This window comes from Lacerta agilis, chromosome 14 (assembly GCF_009819535.1).
Source record: "Lacerta agilis isolate rLacAgi1 chromosome 14, rLacAgi1.pri, whole genome shotgun sequence".
Taxonomy (NCBI): domain Eukaryota; kingdom Metazoa; phylum Chordata; class Lepidosauria; order Squamata; family Lacertidae; genus Lacerta; species Lacerta agilis.
The window spans coordinates 35,425,807-35,453,539 of record NC_046325.1 but is presented as its reverse complement, the minus strand read 5'-3'; the positions used below and the strand labels follow the sequence as shown (position 1 = coordinate 35,453,539).

The 27,733-nt window shown below is 44.6% G+C and overlaps 1 protein-coding gene across 1 annotated transcript; it reads left to right on the top strand.

Annotated features, from left to right (window-relative positions):
* Positions 1-26,248, top strand: KCNA7 (potassium voltage-gated channel subfamily A member 7). The gene is made up of 2 exons (XM_033169852.1): positions 1-1,371; positions 23,148-26,248. Exons 1-2 carry the CDS (start codon positions 793-795, stop codon positions 24,027-24,029), a joined length of 1,461 nt encoding a protein of 486 aa, XP_033025743.1. The 5' UTR covers positions 1-792; the 3' UTR covers positions 24,030-26,248.
* Positions 26,249-27,733: the final 1,485 nt, after the last annotated feature.

The following is a 27,733-nucleotide window of genomic DNA, read 5'->3' as shown; positions in this document are numbered from 1 at the left end:
GTTCTGGCTGGCAGGCCTCCCTACCATCTTGAAGGTGCCCTGCCCACCCCCTTCTCTGCCCCGGGCACTCTGCCTGCCCCTATGTCACCGCCATTCCAGTTATTTTTAGCTCTCCCCTCCTCTGATCAGTGTACTGCTAGGGATGGGGGCGGTGCTGGGTTTTTTTGGCAAGGGGGCCAAGAGTCTGTACCGTCCTGGGCAACCTGATACCTCTAGGTCTGAGGAAAGTGTTTACAGGCAGAAACCTTGGACGCTGGCACTAGAAGGCAGGGGTGTTCTCAGAAAGGGGACATAGAGAAGGGCAGTGGGGAGGGGGATCTAGATTGTGGGTCTAACCCCTTTGCAGAGAGAAAACCAGAGGAAGCTTGAATGCAGTGGAGCAAGAAGGGAAGAGTAAGGGAGGTGGCACGTGGGTGTCAGTGGCAGGAGGCTGGCATTACGAAAACAAGTTCATGCCAAGAAAGGAAAGAGATGGTGTGAAGTAGGGAAGGGGTAATAAGCAAATGAGAAAGAGAGAGAGAGATAGAACCAAGGCAGAAGCGAGGTCAGATATGCTTGAAGTAAGGAGTGGATCAGTGAAAGGAAAGGAAAGGGAGCTAGAACAGCAGGAAAGTAAGAGAGAGAAGATGCCATCTGAGATTCAGATAACGGCGTGAGTGAACTGATATTGGGAAGTGTACAGAATAGCTCAACAGCCAGAAACCATTCTCTGGAGAGGGAGAGGGCACCAGGGTGAAGTCCAGCTCATGGCTCCTGACCTCATGCTAGGATCACTGTAGCTGCAAACCTGCCATGGAGAAGCTATTGCCACCAACAGCAGGGGACAATGAACCCATTGCCAACGGCGGGGGGTGTCAGCACAAGGACTGCTGTGAGCGGGTGGTGATAAATGTTTCGGGCCTACGCTTCGAGACCCAAATGAAGACCTTGCTCAGGTTCCCTGACACCCTACTAGGTGACCCGCGACGCCGCGTGCGATACTACGACCCACTTCGTGGCGAATATTTCTTTGACCGCAACCGGCCTTGCTTTGACTCCATCTTGTATTATTACCAATCAGGAGGGCGGCTCCGACGACCAGCCAACATCCCCATTGATGTTTTCCTGGAGGAACTCAAGTTCTACCAGCTAGGGGAGGAGGCACTCACCAAATTCCGCGACGATGAGGGCTTCATTAAGGAAGAAGAGCAGCCCATGCCTGATAGGGAGTTTCTCAAGCAAGTGTGGCTGCTCTTTGAGCATCCAGAGAGTTCCCAGGCTGCTCGCATCATCGCAATAATATCAGTGATGGTCATCCTCATCTCTATTGTGATCTTCTGCCTGGAGACTCTTCCTGAGTTTCGAGATGAGAGAGACATGACGTTGCCGGCGGTGAGTGACTGCATTGATCTTTTTTCTCTGCACTTGTTTCCAACGTTTGTCTTCTCTTAGTGGCACTGCCATAACAGTTTTAGTAGGTTCAAAATCAGGGTGAGGTCCAGAGGGTGGCAATATCGGGCATTTGCCAGGGCCCCAAGTTCAGCAGAGGGCCCACCACCCTAGCAATGCCACCATTTCCAATTTGCGCAGAGTATCCAAGAAGGTCAGGTATCAGAGAGTTCTCTCCCGGTGGGGCGGGCACTAAAGGTGCCATTCCTGAGCCCAACATCCTGGAGCCGTGTGCTATCCCTCAAAATTGTCAGATTATAAGTAAGCCTTCTCCAAAGTTTCCACATTTTAGACAACTCTCATATGAGTCCTGCTTTTAGGTTTTATCACCTACATTTCACCACTGAGATTTGGAAATAACATCCATCTACCACCACTACCACCAAGACAGTAGTTCCACTAAAAGACAAGGGTATTTTTTCACAGGCAGGAGAGAGGGAGAATCAATTGATGGCAAATATTGAATCTGACGTATGAAAAATGTCAAATGTGACTTTCATATGTTATTTTTTAAACCCTTCTTTTTATTTCCCATCCACCACATTACCTTCACTTGGAAACCTGAGATTTAAGATGTATCCTTGTAAAGAGGGATAAGTATATGGGCAAGTCTTCAGTCTATGAACCCCCAAGGCTCTATCTTGACCCCAATATCACATAATATAAATTCCCCAAATAAACTGTTTGTTACCTATAATTGCAGAAGCTCTATAGTGGGAGTCGCATATGACCCGCTGTGATTATTGGGGGCTGCTGTCTAGTGTTGGAAGAAACAGGAGGCAATTCAAAATACTACTGATAAGTCAAATAAGTGAATTTTGGGGAAAGAACTTCAGCATTCTCTTCTCCATCCCCTACTATCCCTCAGAGATATATGTCCATATTAGAACCTCTCAGGGCCATCATTAAGATGAAAGTTGCAGAAATAGGGATAAATCACAAGCTATAATATTATGGATTGGTAAGTATATCTCCTGTGAGGCTATGACATCCTGGAATTGTGGAACAATGTCTTAGCAACAAAATTTGTTGGAAGATTCCCTATGCCCCTCAGAAAGCTCTAGTTCCCAGTGTGGTTTAACAATCAATCCATTTTCCCAATGAACTCTGGGAATTGTAGCTTTGTGAAGGGAATAGGGGTCTCAGCACCCAGGATTTGGGGTTGGCGGGGATGACAACGGCGACCCAAGGCTGTTTAAAGTGTATGATACTGCTTTACATTTATAGTGCAGGTGGGGCCTTAGACCTGGAGATCAGGAAATCCAGTGTGAAACTGGTCAGAAAAATAGGATCCATGTGGTAGGATCTTTAAGTGGTTCTTAAGGAAACCTGCAAAAGAGAAGAGCTGCAGTGGTGGATGAAAGCTGGGTGCAACAGGGCTTTCGAGTGAGTAATCCCATAACAGTGGCTAGTAAGATCCCTGTGTGGTATGATTAGATCGGGTGACTTAGGAAGAACAGAGAGATTCCATCATCCTGGGAATAGGGAGGGACTATGTTGAGCCAAGGCTCATCTCTAAAACTTGTGTAGAATGCATTTCCCACATCAATGAGCAAGCACAACCTATGTGCTAGGGACTAAGAGATTCCAGGTTGGAAGATATGGCTTTCAAACAGAGCTCAGCAGTTTATGCTTTGAGGTAGAGTGAAGCAGCATTTGGGGCATCATGAAAGGACATCATATAAATTATTATTTCATTATCTTTCTTGTATTTTTGCCACACTTCTAGGATTTTGTGCCTCAAGTACCAAAACACCTTCACTGGCTTTGGGCACTATATACCTTGAGCTGAAGAACACCCATTGCTGCTTTTCCCATCAGGCAGCAAAATATCTTAGCTTATTAGAAATAACCACTGACTAGAGAGCTTGGCCATAACAAAATATTTTACATGGAAGTACCAGAGATAGCTGAGTCCTGTTTCTGATCTCTTTTCTCTCTCTCTCTCTTCTCTGGTCACATCCACACCATAGATTTAAAGCATTCTTAAAGCACTTTATCAGTCACGGCACCCCCCAAATAATGATGGGAATGATTCACCACCACAGAGCTACAATTCCCAGCACCCTTAACAAACTACAGTTCCCCGGATATTTGACTGTTAATGTGGCATAAGAGTACTTTAATTGTATGGTATGGATGTGACAAATTTATTTCCCCTCCCCTAAGACTGAATATCATGGAGTTCCCAATGCTATATTTGTCCCTTTAGTTTTAATATGGAGATGGGAGATGGGGGGTGCTTAACTCTTCCTCTCCTTGTCAATTCTCCGTTACAGTCTCTTCACCCAGATGTTTCTACCTAGGCCCTCCCATCACCACTCATCCAGCACTGAGAGCAAAAAAATAAGTTCATGTGTGCCTATGTAATTTGTAGCTGTACAAAAGTGATAGGGATGGGATGCAAGAGTCCTGATTGCCACTCTCTCTCTCTCTCTCTCAACCCATTAAACCTCCTTTCTAGAGAGCCATTTCAAACCTCTTAGACTTAGACCTTCAGAAACATGCACTCAAAACTCTGCAGGAGTATTTGGCAGAGAGAAATCACAGCAGGAAATTAATGGGCAGATAAAACTGGGAAGTTGTGGCAGGAAAACATTAGGCTGAGAAAGGGTTAAGCTTCCTATTCCCCCTATTACGGTATTTATCCAGGCGAAAATGTCCACTGTCAAAGTTGAGATGAGGTCATCATAGTTACACGCATTTGTGTCCCACAGTTAGTTTACTCTAAACCACTAGACACTTTCCAAGATGACTCCGGCTCCCAGCTGTCGTATTTCTCTGCAGGAATTGAAATAGGGTATATGTGGGGTGGGTGTTTAACTTTGCTGGGGGATTAGACCCATTACCCTTAATGAATGTGGACTCAGCTGTATGGCAGCATGTGGGAGAGGGAGCCATGACTATTTAGTTAGATTTAACTGAAGAAGGTTGTATTAGAATTATCTGTATTTACATCAAGGGTGTGGCATCTGTGGCCCTCCAGACGTTCTAAGACTACAACTCCCATCATCCTTGACCAATGCCCATGCTTGCTTGAGGCTGATGGGAGTTAGAATCCGACAGTATCTGGAAGGCCATATGCTCTTCTTGTTTTCTTGTTGGAACATTGCACAACACAGCAAATGAATTTCTCAAATGGAGTGTGCTCTTTTTCAGTCATGTGTCTGGTAGTCCTGGTCCTTCAATTGATCTAAGCAAATTCCTTCACATGATCAGGCAGAAGATGACTTATTTCAAAACATAACACTCTTTTCAGTGATGAAAACTAACACCGAACTGTAGTTGCTGTGGTTGGAAGCATTTATTGATTAATTTGCATGAGGCTTTATACCTCACTATGGGACTTTGTAACTAACTTGTCCCATTGATTTTAATGGGACCCAAGTACAACAGACTGAGTCTGGATCCAACTGATAGTACCAAATGATTTTTCTTTTCTTTTCAACTAAAAAATGACAACACAACAGCCATATGTACGTTACCAGCTTAAAATGCAGCCAGGTTGTTCTTTTTCTGAATGCAGATCAAATTTAGTTTGGTTTGGGGGGGGGGAACACATCTTAAAATGCAGCCAGGTTGTTCTTTTTCTCAATGCAGATCAAATTTAGTTTGGTTTGGGGAGGGAACACATCTATACACAGTATTTCATAAGAAATGACAGGATAGATATGGATTGTGGCTGACATTGTACACACCACTTCCCAAATCATTGGTGGGAACACACTGGATACAGAGTAAATGGGAGCGTGTACGCAGCCTGAATCTGACTAATTTGTCCACCTCTTTATAACCACCATGCATCTTTCCTAAAAACTTTCCCCATCCCCTCAGAGATAGCTTAGGTGCCCTAATTGGCTGTCCAGCAAGATTTCTCTGGCGCCTGCCTTCCTGCTGGTGTGATTGGCGTTAACCTGCTGCTGGCTCTGCAGCAGCGACCAGCGGGGAGTGGGAGGGGGCATGAGCAGGTGGGCTGGATTAACACCCTTGGTACTGTGTTCACTGTCAAGGGATCCTGACAGCAGCAGGAAGAGGGGAGGCAGCAGGAGATAATTGATGTGATGTTTCTAGCTTTAAAGGCCAAAAGGACCTGGCTTCTGAGGCCAAGAGGGGAATCCCTATGGGGCACGCTGCCATGCGGAGCCCCCACTGCCCCTCCACATCATGGGCACACAGACACCCTCCCTTACCTGATACCTGTTTCGGCGCAAGCATGGAAGCATCTACATCACCAATAGAAACACCTGCGTCCTAATGCCGCCTTCCAATAACATTTTGCAAAGAGAAGCCATTTTCTTCTTTCAGAGCAACCCGTTCTCTTTGGGCCCTTTTTAAATTCTGGAACCTAAATTTGGGGAGTTTTACAATAAAACTCGGTGTTTTGTACATTTCCCCCAGCCCACTTGCAAGGAAGGAGTCGTCGAAATTGGCAGACGGGTGTAATGGGGCACTAACACTGCAATGCTATGCATGTCTACTCGGAAGCAAGCCCGTTAAGTGCAATGGAACTTGCTCCCAGGTAATTGTGCTGTATAGGATTGCAGCCTTTGTAGGCTGTAATAAGCCCCACAGAACTTAGCGGGGCTTCCTTTTGAATATACTTGCATAGGATTGTACTGAAAGGGACATTCTTCCTCATCTTGCCCCCATGGTTCAACAGCCCCCAGCCTCCTCTGTCCCTGGAGCCTGTGAACTCTCTAGCTACACTTCTCTTTGCCCTCTCCTCCTTCCCTAGTGCAACACCCCACCACCTTTCTCTCAGGCTCCAGTCTTCTCCATCTATACTTCTTTCAGGTCCCTCCCTCTCAGCAAACTTCTTTTTTTCTCTGCATGAAGGCAGAAGTGGTAGTTTCACACCTGCTTTTCATGTAGAAGGCTGCAGGTTCAATCCCTGGCATCTCCACATAGGGCTAGGGGAGAACCCTGTCTAAAATACCAGAGAGCCATTTCCAGGCATCAAAAAACAGTACTGAGCTAGATGGACCAATAGCCTGGCTTCATATAAGGCAGTTTCCTATGTTCCTATGATCTCTTCTTTCATTCACCCTCCCTCTGTGTCTGTGCTTCCTATGTTTAGCTCCCCCACCTCTTGGTCTTTATAATCTGTCTGATTATCCAGCACCCCACCTCTGCTTTCTCCATCAGTCCTGAAGTGCCTAGTCAAACTGACTTTTCACATCCTTTGCAGAGCAGCTGCAATGTTTGAGAATATTCTGTTGCTGATACCAGCCCCCTCAGATGCTAAAATGCTGATGGTCACCAGCTATATATGGTAGCTGAGCCAATCATTTGCAAATGACAAAAGTTTCCTTTAGCCATGGATACGAGATACCTGGTGCATAATGCAGCTTGGAAGGGTTTTTGTTCCCCTTGTGCCTGGATGAAAAGTTTTTACTACATTAGGTGTTCTTGCTTTTAAGTGATTAATTGAGAACTGATTACCGTTAACAATTCCATATTTCAGTGAGGTGAGGTTTTGACTCTTTTTAATGGAAGTAAGCATTCATTTCAATTACCAACACAATTTTTTTTTTTTTTGCTTTCTGTTCTGAGACAGCAGCTATGATTAAAACCTTTAAGCAAAATCCTGAACATCTCCACACCCATTTGTTTCTAGTCCTCATGGATTTCAAAGGGAAATCTAACCTAGAAATTAATGAATGTCTGGATAGGTGTTTGAGGAGTCTTCTGGAAGGACAAGCCACTTGTCCTACCTCACAGGGTCATTGTAGGGAATAACTGAGGGTGTGTGTGAACCGTGTACCGTGGAGAAAACGTTGGCATATAAATGCAATAAATAAGCTCTTTTGCTTACCTGCTTAAGAAAAGTGGAAGGGTCAGCTAGATGGAGATGACGGTTGCCAACCTGGTATCCAAAGAGCTCCACGTGGTCACTACTGGACCCGCGCCAGTTGCAAAACGTGCCTGGCACCTGGGGAATTTTGAACACTGGTGAGGAGAGAGCTTAATCCCGAGTCCTGGTTTGGATGAAATGCAAAGGCGAAACCTTGCCGTAGCTGAGTGCGGCATTAAAAAGGTCTAGGGAGAAGCAAAGCAGCTAAGAGCTCCTCTCCAAGAGTCCACACAGTTGCACAGTCCCAGCAAGCGATAGTTTAACTTACCGTGTTGTATGAACCACGCCATTGGTGAACTGGATGAACCAGCGGCCAGCCTTGGTATAAGGCGGCTGGCTTCCTTTATGCTCTGTGTTTCCTTTTATTGACTATGACCTGCTTCACAACTGCAATAAGGTCAAGTAAAAACAAACAAAAAACCCCCACATAAAACAGCAAGTAAAGGTGTGAACCCAGCCAATGCATCCCTCCCTTACACCTTATTCAGATCCAAGAGGAATTACAGATATGCATTCTGTTTTTTTAATTAGAAAAATCTTTATTAAACAATCAACATTAACTTACACAACAATACAATATATGCATCACACATTGCAAAACTTACTACATACACCTACTTTACAGAAAATAAAATAAAGAGAAAGATAAAAGATTAGAATAAATAAAATAAAATAAAAAGTGATATGCATTCTAGTCTCCTATGTATGTTCCCTTTTCCCTATCCTTCTCACTCCTTTTCTTCCCTCTGGTCCCCATCTTTCTTATATTGCTGTGTAAAGGTAAAGGTAAAGGGACCCCTGACCATTAGGTCCAGTCGCGGATGACTCTGGGGTTGCGGCGCTCATCTCACGTTAATGGCCGAGGGAGCCGGCGTACAGCTTCCGAGTCATGTGGCCGGCATGACAAAGCCGCTTCTGGTGAAGCACAGCAGCGCACAGAAACACTGTTTACCTTCCCACCAGAGCAGTACCTATTTATCTACTTGCACTTTGACGTGCTTTTGAACTGCTAGGTGGGCAGGAGCTGGGACCGAGCAACGGGAGCTCACCCCGTCGCAGGGATTCGAACCGCCGACCTTCTGATCAGCAAGCCCTAGGCTCTCTGTGGTTTATTGCTGTATACTTTAACACAAATGCATTCACACCAAACATTAGTTTACCCCTCGGAGAGCTACAGTTCCTGGCACCCTTAAATTACAGTTCTCAGGATTCTCTGTGGGGAGCAACATGCTTTAAATGCAGAGTGTGGATGTGACTAAAGGCTATGTACACACTATAATCCCTTTTAAAGCACATCCATAGCACATTCTTTCCCTGAAAGAATTCTGGGCATGGCTGTTTGTTAAGAGTTGCTGGGAATTGTGACTCTGAGGGGTAACCTATGGTGCCCACAATTATTCAAGGCAAAGAACGTGCTTTGAATGTGGTTGTCATGCCTTGAGTGTGTCAATAACACCAACCGCTTTCAAAGATTTCAGTGACATTTTAAATGTGGGGTAAGCTGTAACTGAGTTGCATCGTGAGCAATCACGTGACCACTTTTACTTTACTACAGGATGAACTGCAGGTTGAACAGACACATTTCACAGATGGTACATATTTGCTCATGCAGCACAATGCTATCATGTCAGCTTGGAAGTTACCCCCACTCAGTTCTGTGGGGCTTAATTCTCCAGGTAAATGGGTTGCATCCAACTGTAGTCAAACTCAGAGCAGACCCATTTAAACTAATGGGCAAGAGTAAGTTAGTTTCAGGGACGTGGGTGGTGCTGTAGCCTAAACCACAGAGCCTTGGGCTTGCTGATCAGAAGGTCGGCGGTTCGAATCCCCGCGACGGAGTGAGCTCCAGTTGTTTGGTCCCAGCTCCTGCCAACCTAGCTGTTCAAAAGCACATGAAAGTGCAAGTCGATAAATAGGTACTGCTCCGGCAGGAAGGTAAATGGCATTTCTAGTTTTGCCAGAAGCGACTTAGTCATGCTGGCCACATGACCCGGAAAAACTGTCTGTGGAAAAACGTGGGCTCCCTCGGCCAGTAAAGCGAGATGAGCGCTGCAACCCCAGAGTTGTTTGCGACTGGACTTAACTGTCAGGAGCCCTTTACCTTTACCTTTCTAAGTTAGTTTCATTAATTTCACTGGACTTACTCTGAGTAGGATACTTACTTGGATACAACCCAGTGTGTATACAATACAGCACCTTATATGAACAGGATGGAAAGAATAGCTAAATTGAAGTAGTTCTGCACGGGACACTAATATCACTTTTGAGCCTTTTGTATTTTAAACTTAATGGACATGTCTCTAACTTAGGACCATTACTTTCAATGGGTCCACTCTGTGTATAACTTTGTTTGGTAGAAAGTGGAAGACAGACTTCTTTAAAAATGCACGTTCTGTTCTGTGTAGGTGTAGAGAAAATACAAACGACAGACGTGGCAAATGCAAAAAGAAAACCCCAGCCCAACAATTTAAGTATCACATGTGCAAACAATCAAGGGTTTTGGAGCCACATGCTTATCTTGGGCAATTTAAAGATCTGAATTTCAAGGAAGTGAACAGACTGAGTGTTGAGAGATGCTCATCATACACATATATGCATCTGGTAACTCGGAGGGCCCTGTCCACCCCCTGACTTAAGCAGGGAGGGGCTGGATGGATCCTGGTGGCAGAGCACATGCTTTTCATGCAGGGTGCCCCACAACCCATCCTGGCATCCCCAGTTAAAGGATCTCAGGTGCCAGGGCTGAGAAAGACCTTGGAGAACCCCATGGAGGGGGTGTTGGTGGAGCAGCTGTCTAAACTGGGGGGCTCAGGGTTGGGGTTCTTCTGGGTTTATGGACTGAACTGGGGGATAAAAAAAACAGGCTTGTACAGTGCCAGGTGTGGTGGGGGAAAAAACAGAGCAGGGGTTTAGGTGAGTTGTGACTGTTTGTGTGATTGCTTGTAAGAACACATTGGCCTGTATGTGGGTTTGGAAAATCAGAGTACGACCACAGTCTCTTGGGAATTGAGCTTCAGGAAACCCAGAGACATTTACTCAGGCGAATAACTGGGGTTGATCCAGACTATGTTAGTCAAGCTAGAGTCTAGTGATGGGGAGCCTGTGGCCCGCCAGATGTTGTTGGATTCCAACTCCCATCAGCATAGAGTTGATGGGATTTGGAGTCTAGCAACATCAAGAGAGCTGCAGGTTGCCCATCCCTGTCCCACTGAAATCAGTGGAGCATTGGACACGACAAACTTCCCAATGTTTTCAGCAAAACTAACTTCGTCTGGATCCAACCCACTCTCTTTTAGAGTAGCCCTATCTCATAAGATTATTTTTATTTCATATATATTTACACTATTATGTTTCCACATCATACCCTTCCTCCAAGCAGTGGTGGACCTTGGGGTCTCAAATTTCAGCGATACCAAAATTTGACGTCTCCACTCCTCTTGCCTTCCATTCCACATCAATGTTGCGGTGCCCCCCAAGGCTCTGCACCCAGTGCAACCAAACTGGTTGCTCCAAGGAACTCAGGGCAGCATTCGTGGTTCTTTCCACTCCTCCATTACCTGAAGAAGTAGGTAAGACCGAACACAAGTAACTAGCTCATATTTACGCAAGCTGTTTAAAAAACGAAGTAGCAATTTATTACTGATTTAGTCACAGTGTAATACAGTATAGCAAAATGTATCAAATACAGGCCTTTCGGAAGGGGGAAAAGGATTAGAACAAATATAAAACCGTGATAAACTTTTAATTTTTTTTAAACAGAATTTATTAAATTTTAATAATACAACAAAACACTACAAAAGAGAAAACTACAAAAAATAGCAAAAATACAAACACAAAAATACAAAAATCTTAACAAACACTTATTTAACTATCCTTATAATATTCCTAACATTGTTTGGGGACCTCCTCACATCCTCTCTTTCTGCGTTCATTACTAATCTTCTTTAGTAATTTCATAACATTATAAAATCATCGTTCTCGTCTAATCTTAATCCTTATAAACATTGTATAATCATCATTCTCATCTAATCTTAATCCTTGTAAAAATAAGCATAAAATACTAATATCTACTTCTTATATCCTATCTTTAACTAATTCCATAACTGTAGCCTTATAGGTCCTCTGATTTCATTCTCAAATATCCGTGATAAACTTTTAAAAACATCCGCAAGGCTTTTCCTATTATTGACAGGGGGAAGAATAATAACCGTTTTTTAAACAGGTTGCGTAAACATGAGCTAGTTACATGTGTTCAGTCTTACCTACTTCTTCGGGTTGTTGTGAACCTAAAATGGATATCTTAAAGTTTTTATAAAGTTCCAGAAGTCTTCCGTTACTGTTTTATGCAGTATGGGATCAGCTATGCAAAATGTTAAGTAGCTTGAGCGAAGGGACGGGGACACGAGGTTTAAGTTATACTTAAAAAGTGGTGTTTCATAACTGCTTGAACCAAAGCCCTCTCCCGCAAATTTAATATAGGGTTCTCTGTGTGCCCATTGTGGGACTCCTTCTCCTGAAGGGGCACACAGAGCCTGTAGGTGGCTGTTTCCCCTGCACTAGACACAGTTAACCCTCATACAGGTCACTCACAAGATATTCCTTTCACAGTCTTAAGCGCCCACCACTCCCCCATCCCCTCGGAAACTGAGACGCTGACATATCTGTGGCGTTTGTTGTCTTATTTTGGTCACCACCACTGTCTAGAAAGCCATCAACACCGCAGGCTAATTACTTGGAACTATATTCAGCAGAGCCGTTTTATGTAATGCCCTGATGGCAGCCGGCGGGGGTTAAACGAAGGCACAGTTATTGCTGCGCCAAGCTAGTTCCCTTGAGTAGGAGTTTCCCACACCCCTAATATACACACATATATACACATAGCTAACTGAAGAGCAATGTATATTTAGTTGTTAAGGTGAACCTGAGCAGGCATGACCAAAACAGTTGTTTTGAGCCACTCAAACAAAAATAAGGGCATAGTAAATTTAGCAAGCTCATACCTAAAACCAGTGCAATTAACATTTACTGGTGTGCGATTAACGTTTAAAAGCATCCCTAAGACTCAAATGTTGAGGTTGGGGATCTGGAATTGAAAATTCAGCTCAATTTGATTTTTGTTTCAGTTCTGTAGCTATGTACACACCATACATTTAAAGCACATGACCCACCAATAAATCTGAAGAAGTGTGTATCTGAAGACGTGTGCATGCACACGAAAGCTCATACCAAGAACAAACTTAGTTGGTCTCTAAGGTGCTACTGGAAAGAATTTTTTATTTTATTTTGTTTTGACTATGGCAGACCAACACGGCTACCCACCTGTAACAATAAATCCTGGGAACTGTAGTTTATCCCCTCACAGAACTATTAATTTAATGGATCATATGTATAGTTTTAATTCTATTAATGTTTAATTCTTTTTAATGATGGTCCCCCCCCCTCCCCACTCCCTCACTATATTTAAGGATCTGGTGACTTCCGTTTCAGTGTATCTGAAGAAGTGTGCATGCACACGAAAGCTCATACCAAGAACAAACTTAGTTGGTCTCTAAGGTGCTACTGGAAGGAATTTTTTATTTTATTTTGTTTTGACTATGGCAGACCAACACGGCTACCTACCTGTAAGTGGTACCTCGGGTTACAGGCGCTTCAGTTTACAGATGCTTCAGGTTACCGACTCCGCTAACCCAGAAATAGTACCTCGGGTTAAGAACTTTGCTTCAGGATGAGAACAGAAAACATGCGGCAGTGGCGCGGTGGCAGCGGGAGGTCCCATTAGCTAAAGTGGTACCTCAGGTTAAGAACAGTTTCAGGTTAAGAAGGGACCTCCAGAACGAATTAAGTTCTTAACCCGAGGTACCACTGTAGCTGTTTCCACTTTATCTGTAGGTTGCCTTGAGTCCTGGTCAAGAGAAAAGATGGGATATAAATATAATAATAATAATAATGATAATGATAATAATTCCAACCACCCTTAACAAACTACAGTTCCCAGGATTCTTGGGTGGAAGTCATGTGCTTTCAATGTGTTTTCTGTGCACAGTGTGCACACATGCCTCTTTTGCATCCCTTGCTTCTCTGATTTTGTGCCATGATGAAGCTTGTGCCAGGGGCCGGATTGCAGTTCGGTTAATTGTTTATTGAGCATTCATCCTGATTTGTTTGCAGTGAGATTAGAGGAAGTTGGCTATTTACTGAGCATTGATTCTGATTTGTTTACAGGGAAGTCAGATGATATTGTGTCAAAGCCAGTGTTACCCCACAATTTCCAGTGCATTCCCCCATCACTGCCCTTATCACAAAAAAGCCCAATCTCTTGAGGAAACAGGTTTGCTGCACAAGACTTCCCAATCAACTATAATTTCGCAACCTGAATTTACCTGGATGTGATTGAATACTACCTGAAAATTGTGACAATCCGGAAGTCTCCTTAGTTTATTTCCCCTCTTTTCTCGTGAGGCCATGATGACCTCTGAAACGTGAAGGACTTCCATGTGTTTGAGGCTAAAGTTGCTTCCTAGATGACCTGTTTATCTTTTTTTATATATATAATTTTTATTGAGTTTTACACAATTTTTCAACAGAACATCTCCAACACTACATAACAAATCTTTGGCTATTGTAGTCTAGGGCTTCCATCAACCCCTTCTGATATTTTTATGAATTCCTTTCTAATTAGGCATTTTATTACTATGCTTATTGTTTTAAATCCAATCTTACATCAACTAATCTTAATACTTCTCCCAATAATTTGAATAGTCCTCCTTACAAAGCTTCTTGCAATACTACAAGCGATGTTAAGTAGTTACAGTTGTCTTTCAAATACAACATAAATTTCTTCCAGTCCTTTAGGAAAGTCTGGTCCCGCTGGGTTTGAATTTTCCCTGTAAGTATTGCCAGTTTGATGTAGTCCATCAATTTTATTTGCCACTCTTCTTTTGTTGGTATTTCTTCTTGCTTCCTTGGGCTAATAGTATTCTTGCTGCAGTGGTTGCATATAAAATCAGGTTTTTAAAAATCATTTTTATGAATTTCTGTACCTACCATACCCAGTAAAACAGCTTCTGGTTTTTTTTTTTTTTTGGAATTGTTTATTTCAACATTTTTTTATTTCATTATATATCATTTCCCAGAAGTCTTTCACTTTTTTGCATTTCCACCACATGTGGTAAAACGTGCCCTCTTTTTCTTTACATTTCCAACATTTATTATTCGTTTTATACATTTTGGTTAGTTTCACCGGTGTTATGTACCATCTATACATCATTTTCATTATATTTTCCTTTAATGCACTGCAGGCAGTAAACTTTATTCCTTCTCTCCATAACCTCCCGCAATCATCTATTGGTATATTATGTCCTATATCTTTAGCCCAATGTATCATTACCGATTTGACTTCTTCATCTTTTAGATGCCATTCCAATAGTAATTTGCACATTTTAGATAATATTTTAAACTTATTGTTTAACAATTCCAATTCAAATCTCGATTTAGTATTTCCAAATCCATTTTTCCTTTTATCTTCTTTAAACATTTCATTGACTTGATGATAATGCAACCAATCGTTCACAAAACAGATGACCTGTTTATTAAGCCTTCATCCTGATTTGTTTGCAGAAAGTTTGTGTTGGGAGATGAGGTGATACCAGCTATTTATTGAGCATTCATTCAGTTTTGTCTGTGGAGAGGTTAGGCAACATTGCAACAAGCAAATGCTATCCCACACTCTCCAGTACATTTCCTTATCACTTTCCTTCCTGCAAAAAGTCTGATTTTGGGGGAAGATGGAAGGGGTTTTGTTGCACAAGAGCTGCAATTCAGCTTTAATCGCTGAATCTGGATGTGCTGATATGCAGTTGAATCTCATCCCAAAATGCTGACAGTCTGGAAGCGCCTTCAGTTTCACCCTCCTCTCACCTTGGCTGAAGTACCCTTTTTCCAGATCTGGAAGGAGCTTTGTGAATTACCCTTTTCATGTTGTAACTATTGACTTAAACTGTCAAGAGCCTAGGAAGACAATACCGTATATACTCGAGTATAAGTCGACCCAAATATAAGCCGAGGCACCTAATTTCCCTACAAAAACCTGGGAAAGCTTATTGACTCAAGTATAAGCTGGTTCACCTTTGCCGCTGTTGTGGTGGAGGAGGAGGAATGAGCAGCCCTTTGGGCTGCTCCTTCCTCTTCCTCCTTTGCTGCTGTGGAGCTCACCCCGTCGCAGGGTTTCAAACCGCCATTCTTCTGATCAGCAAGCCCTAGGGTTCTGTGGTTTAACCCACGGCGCAATGTTCCCTTGTGTTATACAGAGAAGGCTGGGATCCTGTCCTGTTTAAGCAGGAGCCAGGGAAAGTGAGCACTTGTGGGGTTCTTGTACACTTCTTAAGGAATGGTTGACTGGGGTGAGCGGGTGGCGGCGGTGGTACGAGCGGAGAGAAAGGGCTTCTTTCTTGCCGCCCCCACCACCCGCCTCACTTGAGTATAAGCTGAGGGCAGCTTTTTCAGCACAAAAAATGTGCTGAAAAACTAGGCTTATACTCAAGTATATAAGTTATTTAATGTCTTAAGTACTCTGAGGCCAGTTCGAGGACACCCTTAGCATTAAATACTCAACAGACTTTTCTCTGTCACATAATAAGCTCTGAAAAATCCCTATCCCTAGTTCCCAGAGGAGTTTTCAACTGTTTTCATTAGTTTGCTTTTTAACGTGAAGGATCAATATTATATGGCTGTTTAAAATAAATGTTTTTTTAAAATGCAGGCAGCACACCTCAGACATGAAGGGAACCAGCATTCGGCTTGCTGGTGTGACTATAGGGCAAACTAGACCAGCCCTACAATTCAGAAAGGGTGAGGCAGCCCACCTATGGCACCATTTAAATGACATCAAATTGCTGCATACACACCATACCTTTCAAGTACATCACTTCCCCCCCTATGAATTCAGCACACCACAAAAGCTGTAAAATTAATGTGCACCTCTGTTGATCGTAACCTCTGAGAGTGTCTGTAGGGAAGGAAGCGGTCATTCAGATATTTGGGACCTAAGTCATCCAGAGTTTTAAACACTAGGGTGAACACCTTAATTCAGGCCCAGAAATACTGCACACCATTTCTGCACTCCAGTCAGTATAGAAATATGTGCATTGCAATCAAGGGGAGGCTAAATACAGTGGAACTCCCCTGCTGGAGTAACAAGCTACGCATCTGCAGTTTGAATCACTGGAAATCAGTAGGATCAATATGTCTGCGTAATCTCACAATGGCAGCAGGATTTGATCCTCTACATGAGGCCTAACACAGATTATTTGTTTTATTTAAGTCTAAAGCCTGTGCCTTCTAAAGAGTGAGAATGGATAATAAAATTGCAGAACAAAGGCAACTTCAATCCTGTTTCCTCCAGGGCAAATGTGGGTAGGATGTTTGTGTCACTTAATTAATTTCCTGTTGGACCAAAAATGGTGTGAATTGGGACAGTACCAGGCTATCGCCAACAAGCCTCCCAAGTATTAGCTGCATGTAGCCTCTGCCCTCCAACACACTGGTGCCTCCTTCCCAAAGCCCAGGAAGCTCATGCGCATGATGTCAGAATGTTGGGACATCACATGTGCAACATTACCCCCCTCATCGCCCTTGCACACTGGCACTTCTGGCCCTAACTGTTCCTCTACGAAAAATTTCACCGAAGGCCACTGATTAAGCTGTAACTGGGCTTTCTCTCTCCACCTTTAGGATTCCCCCCAAAAGGTTTTTTTGTAATGTACTTTTGCAAACTGTTGAGATGCCTTAAACTGGTTTATGTCTCCCTCTTGCATGGGGGTGGTGCTGTTTCGGATCTAGCTTGGAGAATGCGTTCGCTATTAGTATGTAGGATGTGCTATGGGTTTTAGAGAGTGGTCTTTAAAGGCAAATGATGCAGTTCCCTCTGTAGACCAGAGTGAAGTAAATCTGAGGCTTCCCAATAGCTGGATTAGAGATTGCTTGACAGCTGAACTGATTCCACTCTGAGCTGTCCGGAGAACAGTTGTCACAAAGGAATCGACACAGGTTGCATGGAAAATGCAGGATTTCTCTGGAGACTGTCGGGGTTCTCTCCGCCACAAATGTAAAGAAGCCTTGCTTGCATCTAAGCCAGTGTGAAGCAACTAAGTTCTATTCAGGGGAGGCCCATTGAAATGAATGGACGCATGGTAGTCAGTCATGTTCATTAAAACATGCCCTGAGTATGCCTAGCATTGAATGCAGCTCTTAAGTATGCTCTCTACACATGGGCATCAGACAGACTGACCTAGTCAAGGGGCTATTCTGAGTCCGAACAGATCTGAGACAGAATTCCCGTTAACCCACTGTACACACCTCACTTGCTTGCAAAGCAAACAAGTCCTTCTTACATAGTGAACAGGAGTCAAAATTAGCGAGCCAGGAAATTAGAGCTGACTAGAGGACGGAGCTGGGAGGGGTGTTTGACCTTGACATTCGGCTTTTCTCCAGACTTTAGAAACAGCTTTGATTCTCCCTGAGAATATATAGGCTAAGCTGGTGTGTGTCCCAGCTCCCAATGGGCAATATATACATTTTGGTATTGCTCTTCTCTCCCTACCCTACTGCGGATCTATGTGGTTTACCCCCCAAAAGAACCCCCCAAAGTAGATTACTTGCTCCCACAAAGGATCATGGGAACTGTAATTTAACCCTCACAGTGCTGCAATTCCCAGCAATCTAAATAAGCTACAACTCCCAGGTTTCTTTGAGAGAAGCCATGTGCTTTAAATGTATAATAGTGTGTATGCAGCCCAAGTCACAGAATCAGAGCGTTTCAGAAGGGGTCTAAATCATAAAGTTTTAGATGGGACCGTCGAGGCGGCCTACACTAGTCCCATGCTCAATTCAGGATTTACATTGTAAGATGCAGCTATGTATCTTCTGCTTAAATACCTCCAGTAAAGCAAACCTCACCATTTCCAGAGGCAGTTTGTCCCACTGTCAAACAGCTCTTACCGTGAGGAATGTTCTACTAATGCTTAGCCAAAATCTGCTTCTTTGCAGTTTCCACAAGTTTGTTCCCATCTGCTGTCTTGACAGCTCTTCAGATATTTGAAGACAGTTACCCTGTGGCTACATACAGACTATATCTTTAAAACACATTCAAAGTACATTCGTGGGCCACCCCACCCCCTCCCCGAATTCTGGGCACTGTAGTTTGTGCTTCACACAATTACAATTCCCAGCAACTCTTAACAAAGGTCGGTGCCCAGAACTGTTGGGCAGGGTGTGTGTGTGTGTGTGTGTGTGTTTTGAACGTGTTTTAAAGGAATAGTGACACAGCCAGAATTTTCTCTTCACTGAGCTAAATGTACCCAGAACTTTCACCTGTTCTTCACAGATTCTCTCAAATTGCTTTGATTCCCTCAAATTGCTTGTTTCCAGCGAGGATGGGAAATGGCCAGCTGTGGAAACAGAACAGGAGACCTTGCCAGCTTATAAAGGATAAAATAAAAGAGCTCTTCCATCTTTCTCATTTTCTTGTATATGCATATCAGTAAAGGAATGTACCATTTCTGTATACTGCATTGCTTTTCAATTCCAAAGCATTAGAAACAAAATACCATCCATTCAGAACAAAATGTGCTGTCCATTCAACTTAATTCAATTGAAGCATTCAGGGTGAACATTAATAAAACAATTTTTAACACCAGTATACAACTTGTAAGTGTTCAAAGTGCTTCCTGTATGTGTCTAGCTACATTCCTTACAACAACCCTTTAAGGCATGTCAGATGCAGAGAGAGGGGGTTGTAAAGGCTAAGAATGTGGCTTGCCTATGGGTTCGTGTCAGTAGCAAGATTCCAACCAGGGACCTGCAGTTAGAATGAATCTGCCCATTCTGGCTTCCCATTTTCCTATCTTCCACATTTGTTTGATATTCACACCTTTAAGCAAACATTTTCACTAATGTATGAATTTTTACGCACACTATTTGGTTGAAGAAGTGCAATGCAAAATTCAAAGAAGTGCAAATTTCGAAAGCTAGCTGTGTTTTGGTTTGCATATGAGAAGGTGCCAGTTAAATGATAGGTTTGCATTAAAATCTGAACAGAATTCCCCTTCCCCTTCCCTCCTTCCTGACTCACAGCCAAGTCTCTTAGCTACTTTACTCTGTCATCTCTCCATGTATGAATGAGCACCTCACAGTGATGGCCAAGAATCAATGCCTGTAACCCACCAATCTCTGTATCATGCACATGGCCACCTCTGTTCCCAGCTTCCCTATTATTTGATCTTCACTTCTGAACAACCAAGAAGAGGTCATCTGCAGGATGGGGCGTGCAGGATGTCACGGAGTACAATGTGAAAGCACAGCCTGAGCTACTCTCTGTGGTGCAAAAATTGTGTAACAGTGGTGTAATGTACAGAACAGGAATTATATGGGGGGAAGTTGAGGAAGTCTTTCGGGAATATTGAGAATTTCTCAGTTGCTGCATACATACCATGCATTTAAAGCACACACATTCCAGGAGCCCTGGGAACTGTAGTTTGAAAAGGGCTCTGTGAATTGCAGCTATGTGAGGGGAACTACAGTTTCCAGGATTCTTGGTGTGTGGGGGAGAGTCATGAGTTATACAGTAAATATATTTTGTGTACTTAGTCGGTGTTGATACGGTGGATTATGAAGCATTCAGTGGAATGTAGTTTCTAAACTAGGAAAAGAAGACAGGATAGTAGGGGGCAGTGACATAATTAAATCTGCTGAGCAGAGGTTTTGTTTTTTTGTTTTTTTAGTGTTCTAGACCTAGCTCCACATTTTTCATTCCTCCTGCTTTCGTTCCTTTCCAATTTCCCTATTTTTATAGGTCAAAGCTGCTCTTTTTTGCTGCCGCTGCCCAAAGTCAGCTTGCACCTTTTGTTTTATTCCTCCTGCCGAAGTAGCTTTAGATGGTTTCCAAGTAAAATAATAATGAACAACAACAATAGATTTCTTACCTGCCCTTCATCATGAGGTCCAAGAGTAATTTCAAAAATACAATTTAACACAGTTAAAATGGATTCCGATCAAGATAACAAAGTATTGTTACACTTTGTGCCGATAAAGGCTAGTAAAGGTAAAGGGACCCCTGGCTGTTAGGTCCAGTCACGGACAACTCTGGGGTTGCGGCGCTCATCTCGCTTTATTGGCTGAGGGAGCCAGCGTACACCTTCCGGGTCATGTGGCCAGCATGACTAAGCCGCTTCTGGCAAACCAGAGCAGCGCACGGAAACCTTCCCACCGGAGCGGTACCTTTTTATCTGCTTGCACTTTGACGTGCTTTTGAACTGCTAGGTTGGCACGAGCTAAGACCGAGCAATGGGAGTTCACCCTGTCACAGGGATTCAAACCGCCAATCTTCTGATCGGCAAGCCCTAGGCTCTGTGGTTTAACCCACAGTGCCACCTGCTAGTAGTAGTAGTACCGGTAAGTATTGTTACACGCCACCCTCAATCTCTGAACAGTTTCAGATTCCAGGGAGTTTCAAACACACTTACAAGGGTCTCTGTTTCCTTTTGGACAATGAGGAACAGCAGAGACTGTGGTGTCTTTATGTTATATGTTTCATTTACCTGAACATGAACCTGCCATAGAGAGGTTCAGAGCATCAGCATTCCATGCAGGTCCTGCTTCTCCCCTAGCCACGGCAGCATCATTGCTCTGTGCCCTGCAGCTTGCCTCGCTTCCAAAATCACATCCCATCCTACTCTCCTCTTTAACCTATGCACTGGCCTCTTTTAACAGAGGCCTCACTTCCATTGATCTTCTTGTGTGAATGACCCATTACCCCAGACTATCATCTCAAGGGTTATTACTTTCTAACACGTTTAAAATTAAGGGATTGGGGAGGTGTCCAATACAGAGTTTAGGAAGTTAACTTCATTAGTCTTTCACATGTGCTAATTAAAGGATTAGAAGCCTGTAGTACACATGGATCTATCCTAAATACACACATGGATCTATCCTAAGGACACATGAGTCTGGCTATTTCCCAGTTTTAGTACTGCAAGCCTTAATTAAACTCTAGCACATGGGTAGGCAAACTAAGGCCTGGGGGCCAGATCTGGCCCAATCTCCTTCTAAATCCAGCCCGCGGACAGTCTGGGCATCAGCGTGTTTTTACATGAGTAGAATGTGCCCTTTTATTTAAAATGCATCTTTGGGTTATTTGTGGGGCCTGCCTGGTGTTTTTACATGAGTAGAATGTGCCCTTTTATTTAAAATGCATCTCTGGTTTATTTGTGGGGCACAGGAATTCGTTCATATTGTTTTTCAAAATATAGTCCGGCCCCCCACAAGGTCTGAGGGACAGTGGACCAGCCCCCTGCTGAAAAAGTTTGCTGACCCCTGCTCTAGCACCTACAAACCTATAACAATATATATCTCGACAGAGGGCTTTCTCAGTAGTGGCGCCTGCCCTGTGAAATGCTCTCCCATCAGATGTCAAGGAAATAAACAACTATCTGACTTCTAGAAGGCATCTGAAGGCAATTATGTTTAGGGAAGTTTTATCGTGCTTTTAATATTCTGTTGGGAGCTGCCCAGAGTGGCTTGGGACCCCCAGCCAGATGGGCGGGGTATAATAATAATAATAATAATAATAATAATTATTATTATTATTATTATTTGAGTACATGGGCATAGCCAGGGGGTGGGGGGAAGCTGCCACCCAATCAAGTAAATCAATTAAAAAAAACTAACTGAGGTTCTGCCCCCCTAACATAAATCCTGGCTATGCCCATGTTCAGGCTTCAAAAAGCAGGGTAAAGAGGTGTGTCTTCAGCAGATGATTGAAATTATACAAGGAAGGTGCCAGGTGCACTTCTGTGGAGAGGGAATTCCACAGCTTGGGGGCTACAAAAGAGCGCTCCCTCTTGGGCCACCAACCCCTGAACTTCTGAGGGTGGTGAAACTACCAAATAGGCCCCTCTGTTGATCTTAACACCCAATAGTGCCGGAAGAAGGGAGACTTCCAGATATTTGGGGCCTAAGCCATTTAGGGCTTTAAAGTAGCTACGATACTTATGTGGAAGGATTTGCCTGGCACTAGCAAGATAGACCGTAGTGCAGCAGCTGTGGCACAACTGTGTATGCTTGTAGGCTGGTTCTGTGAACACGCTGCTGCCTCTTGTCAGGCAGAGGAAGGCAATTTGGTGCTTTAGCCTGCAACTCCTATTATCTCTCACCATTGACCATGCTGGTTGGGGCTGATGTTGAGTTGCAGTCCACCACTTTGGAGAGCATCACATTTGCTACACCTGCTGTAGTGTAAGATACAGCTTCCTTAGCAATCCCATCAGCATCCTTCAGTAGTACCATGGACAGATGCCCCATCTACCCCAGTGGAGGACCAGCCACGGCCCTTGTGATGGAACTAGTGTGAATGCTATGGTAGTGATGTGAATCATATGTTTTAGCTGTGATTGTGTTAATGGAAAATGTGAAGAAAGCAGCAAGGCTTTGTTTCCGTTTTCTGTGTTTGAGGAGGCGATGCAATGGTCTTTGGGGAAAGGTTGACAGTCCTTGCATCTTACTTTGAAGAAGTGGACTAAACACTTTCCCTTGACCCTAATGGTTTGTACTATACAGATTATTATTATTTTTGTTATAATTCTGTTGAAACATAATAAGAATTTCAAACAAAACCAAAATCAGAAGGAAAAAAAAAACATATGAGCAGTGTAGCTTGGTAATAAGCATCATATCTGAGTCCAGCATGACAGCCAGATTTCTCGCTGTGCCGCAGATAGTTTTGTGAACTCTTTCAGGTTTAATAAGTCATATTAACACAATCATGCCTTAACGTCTCTCTCTTTCTCCCACCCCTTCCTCCTGATTTCCACAGATTGTTCATCACCGTTCGAACAGCAGCATAGTACATCACCTGCCACCACAGAAGTCCCATGCTGAAGACCCTTTCTTCATCGTTGAGACCATTTGCATCTGCTGGTTCTCCTTTGAGCTCCTCGTGCGGTTCGCCGCCTGTCCCAGTAAGCCCGCCTTCTTCAAGAACGTCATGAACATGATTGATTTCGTGGCCATCATCCCTTACTTTGTAGCTCTCGGCACGGAGTTTGCCCGCCAGCGGGGCGTGGGCCAGCCTGCCATGTCCTTGGCAATCCTCAGGGTCATCCGGTTGGTGAGGGTTTTCCGGATCTTCAAGCTCTCCAGGCACTCCAAAGGCTTGCAGATCCTAGGACAGACACTCAAGGCCAGCATGAGGGAGCTTGGCTTGCTCATCTTCTTCCTCTTCATCGGAGTCATCCTGTTCTCCAGCTCTGTCTACTTTGCTGAAGCTGACCACGAAGGCACAAGCTTCACCAGCATCCCTGCGTCCTTCTGGTGGGCCGTGGTCAGCATGACAACCGTGGGGTATGGCGACATGTACCCTGAGACTGTAGGTGGCAAAATTGTAGGCTCCCTGTGTGCCATCGCTGGAGTGCTCACCATCTCCCTCCCGGTGCCTGTCATTGTCTCCAACTTCAGCTATTTCTACCACCGTGAGACAGAGTGTGAGGAGACAGGGCAGTACATTCACATTACCACCTGCCCATATACCCCACCGCCCTCCCCGGCCCCTGCCGCTATCCGGGAGAAGGCCCACCTCAAGGAGAAGCATCACCATGGGAATACGCCCCATACTGTGCCCAATTCGGAACTGCTAGATGGCGTGCTGCCAATGGGCAACTCGGAAAACCCCAGCAAACGTATTGTAACCCAAGTGTGACCCACCTTACCTATCCAAGTGACCGATCCCCACACCCCGACCTGACTTAGCCCTGCACCTCATTGTCTTAACTGGAAGGCTCTGCAAAAGCAAAACCCAAAATACCAATTAGCCCAAATGCCGGTCTCTGGTTTGGCTTTCGAACCCAAAGACAGTACATTGGGTACAGAGAGAACCTTTCGCATCATTTTTAGAGAGGAGACTGGAGGAGAAAGACAGCTGTGATTAAATTTGGGATTGGGCAAGTCACAGTGGGTTGCCGGCGGAGCACATGGCAGGACAGAAAATAAGGGGGCATCACGTGAACTCGGTCGCAAGGAGACAGTTAGACAAACAGACACACCCTTTTGCTCTGCTCCTTGCGTGGTTGGCTGAGGGCTCAGTCCGTCCAGGAAGAAACAGTCCCTCCTACCCTCCTCTGCTCCTTTTTACTCCCCTCTCCCTCTGCCTTGTCACACGCCGCCACCCTTCTGTGAGTCAAAGAGGCCCTGGCATGAAGATGCCTCCATGAAATCACAGCAATGCGTTCTTGGGTTACATCTGTTGGAGCGCACAGTGGAACATACCCAGAGCGACCAGGTCCCAAATAGCAAGAGCAGGGGAATAAATAAGGGAACGCCATCAGCCACCCACTTCTGAATCAGGGTATCATAGGGAACACTGTTAGCGCATGGGGGGGGGGACTGTAAACACATCTCCAGAAACAACTGGCAGAAGCAAAGGAGTTGTCAGCATCCACCTGTCCCTCTTTATAGGATCCCCTTTCATTAGGTGGCTATATTTCATTTTGCTGACAATCCACAGTGAAAGGGATGGGGGCAGACACGTGTTAATTTCTTAGGCTACAACAAAGGTGTAATGCTTACATAACTTTTGTTTTGTTGTGAGCATAGCTCACTGGTAGAGCATCTGCCTTGCATGCAGATCCTATGACAGCTCTCCCTTTTCTTCCAAGGCTCAGCCCCAAACCATTCTCCCATTCATCACAAGGCGGTAAATGCCAAGCCTGTCCTCTTCTTCTGCTTCGGTGTCCCTCCCAAGAGGGCAGTTGAGTCCAGCACAGCCAAAGCTTTTGCCCCATCTCTAGGACTGACTCCATACTGATCATTAGGCAGGGCAGGGCAGGGCAGCCTAGATCATGCTTCAGATTTTGGTGATACCCATGAAAGGGCAACAGCTGATCAGTTACTGAGTTCAGGGGTGGACCTCTAGATGCTGTTAAACTACACTCCCATCAGCCCCAGCTAGCACAGCCAATGGGTCAGGGAGAACCACATGGCAGCCACCCCGATTTACATAGCATTAAATGTTTACCACCATGGAAAGGGGGAGAGGGAAGAATACTGCTTGAACATTCTGCTTCTGGCACCAGAATGTCTTAAGCTTAGAATTCTGCCTCCTACTGAGTCATCTAGCTCAGTACTATCTGCCCTGACTGGCAGTGGCTCCCCCAGGAAACCTTACATAACTAGCAGGTAGAAATAGCAGGTAGAAATCTTCCCAGCCTTACTTTGAGACACCAGGGGTTGAAACTGGGACCTTCTGCATTCAAAGCAAGTGCTCTACCACTGAGCTACAGCCTTCCCACCTGCATAATTCAAAGAGGATTGCCTTTATTGCTCCCTCTGAGTTGACCCTTCTTCTCAGCCCAGTCACAATTCTCTGGCATCCTTGGGCAACAAAAACCACCTTCCGCTTCAGTTCCAGTCATTTTCAAACCCACTCAAGCCCTCTTCCACCCCAGTCTGGCTAGCTACAAAACACTTAGCCACGTGAGCTCAGTTTGGTCTTCTGCCAGATGAAGAGCACCCTTCACTCGCTCCAGGGAATCTCTGCTCCGATAAGTGATGTCTCTTTCAAAGTCAACCCCTATGATCTAGCCTGAGATATTTGCGCAGGAGGGGACAGTGAAGCGTTTCTCAAAAGTCTTAGCCCAGCAGCAAGTATCCAGCAAACGATCTCTACTCTCCCAGCCACCTTTCTTGTCTTAATATATATTGTTTCCTGCTCCGTTGGTCTTACAGGCTGGGTAGAGCAAGACCTAAGGGGAAGTTTACATTCATTCATCCACAGTGACATTTTTGCCCTGTCTGGTTGCAGAGAGAACGCGGAGCAGAAATACTTTACAAATGAAGAGGAAATCCATAGCTACTTGGGCTTCATTAGGATGTGCGTAAGACTTACGCCGTAAGAGAATAAAAGCTACTGTGTGAGTAATGTGTGTGAGTAAGCTGAAGGTGTCTGGGTAGAAATGAAGAGCAGTGCAATTACCTTAAAAAAGGGTTATTATGGTACCTATAAATAAAAGGGTAGCTACAGTTCTGCTGGGACCCAGGTGGCGCTGTGGGTTAAACCACAGAGCCTAGGGCTTGCTGATCAGAAGGTCAGCGGTTTGAATCCCTGCAACGGGGTGAGCTCCCGTTGCTCGGTCCCAGCTCCTGCCAACCTAGCAGTTCGAAAGCACATCAAAGTGCAAGTAGATAAATAGGTACCGCTCCGGCGGGAAGGTAAATGGCGTTTCCGTGCGCTGCTCTGGTTCACCAGAAGCGGCTTTGTCATGCTGGCCACATGACCCCGGAAGCTGTGTCTGTGGACAAATGCCGGCTCCTCGGCCTATAGAGTGAGATGAGCGCCGCAACCCCAGACTTGGACACAACTGGACCTAATGGTCAGGGGTCCCCTTTCCTTTACTTTTACAGTTCTGCTAATACTGCCCCCCACCTTTTCAATCAGATTTTGGTTTACAAGGTAATTGTAAGTTAGGTCAGAGTGTTAACTTACATTGCAAACCACAGCGGGTGAAGATTGTAACCGGTGTGCAGGGACAAGACTGGACCCTGTGATCATTGAGGTGCCGTTCCATCCATGCAAGTATGGCTCCAGCAGAGCTCTGCTGGGTAATATCCAAAGCCCATCTAATCCAGCATCATATTTCCCACAATGGCCAACTAGATAACTCTGGGAAGCCTACAAGCAGTTGTAACCCTAGCAGTGGCACACTGCCACAGTCTTCAGCGGCACACTGCCTCACTTGATGCACGGAAAGAATTGCCCTCTACGAATAACTTAGGCCCATTTACTTCAGCGAGTCTACTCTGGGTAATACCATCCACTTTTATCTCGGGGCAATGTGGATTAACTCCACAAATTGCGTACTGCACAAAGTTACCGATTCCTTTTCGCCTATGGTCAAATCTCCTGCCGAATGGTTTCAGTGGCTTGCCCTGGGTTCCAGTTTTATGAGAAAGGGAGAGATAGAGAAATTATTTCCACATTCTCCAAACTGTGCATGTGCACTTCCTACAACGAAAGTAGGTGTCGGGATATGTACACATTAGCAACTTGAAATGCAGTGATGTCACCCCTTCCCATTTGTGTTTCATGTCTCTTTTTTACATTGCTTTACACATCAGAGAGAGGGCAGGGACGTTTTTCACCCCAGAGCACATTACCTGACTTGCTTCCCTGCGCCGATCTCTAATTCGCTGAAGCTGATATATGTGCATGTGCTGACATCTGCACAGGCATGATACATGGTCTCCAAAGTATACAACCTCAGCTTCGCTGCAGTTTCTGTTTTCTGATTGGATGGAAGCTGGTTTTATAGAAACATAGAACTGTAGAGTTGCAAGCGGGTCCAAAGGGTCATCTAGTCCAACCCCTTGCAATGCAGGAGTCACAGCTAAAGAATCCCTGACAGCTGG

Bases quoted from the DNA above. Each gene is read 5' to 3' on its own strand.
- KCNA7 (XM_033169852.1), top strand. From the start codon at position 793: ATGGAGAAGCTATTGCCACCAACAGCAGGGGACAATGAACCCATTGCC. The intron at 1,372-23,147 runs GTGAGTGACTGC...TGATTTCCACAG, and splicing joins GAGACATGACGTTGCCGGCG to ATTGTTCATCACCGTTCGAA.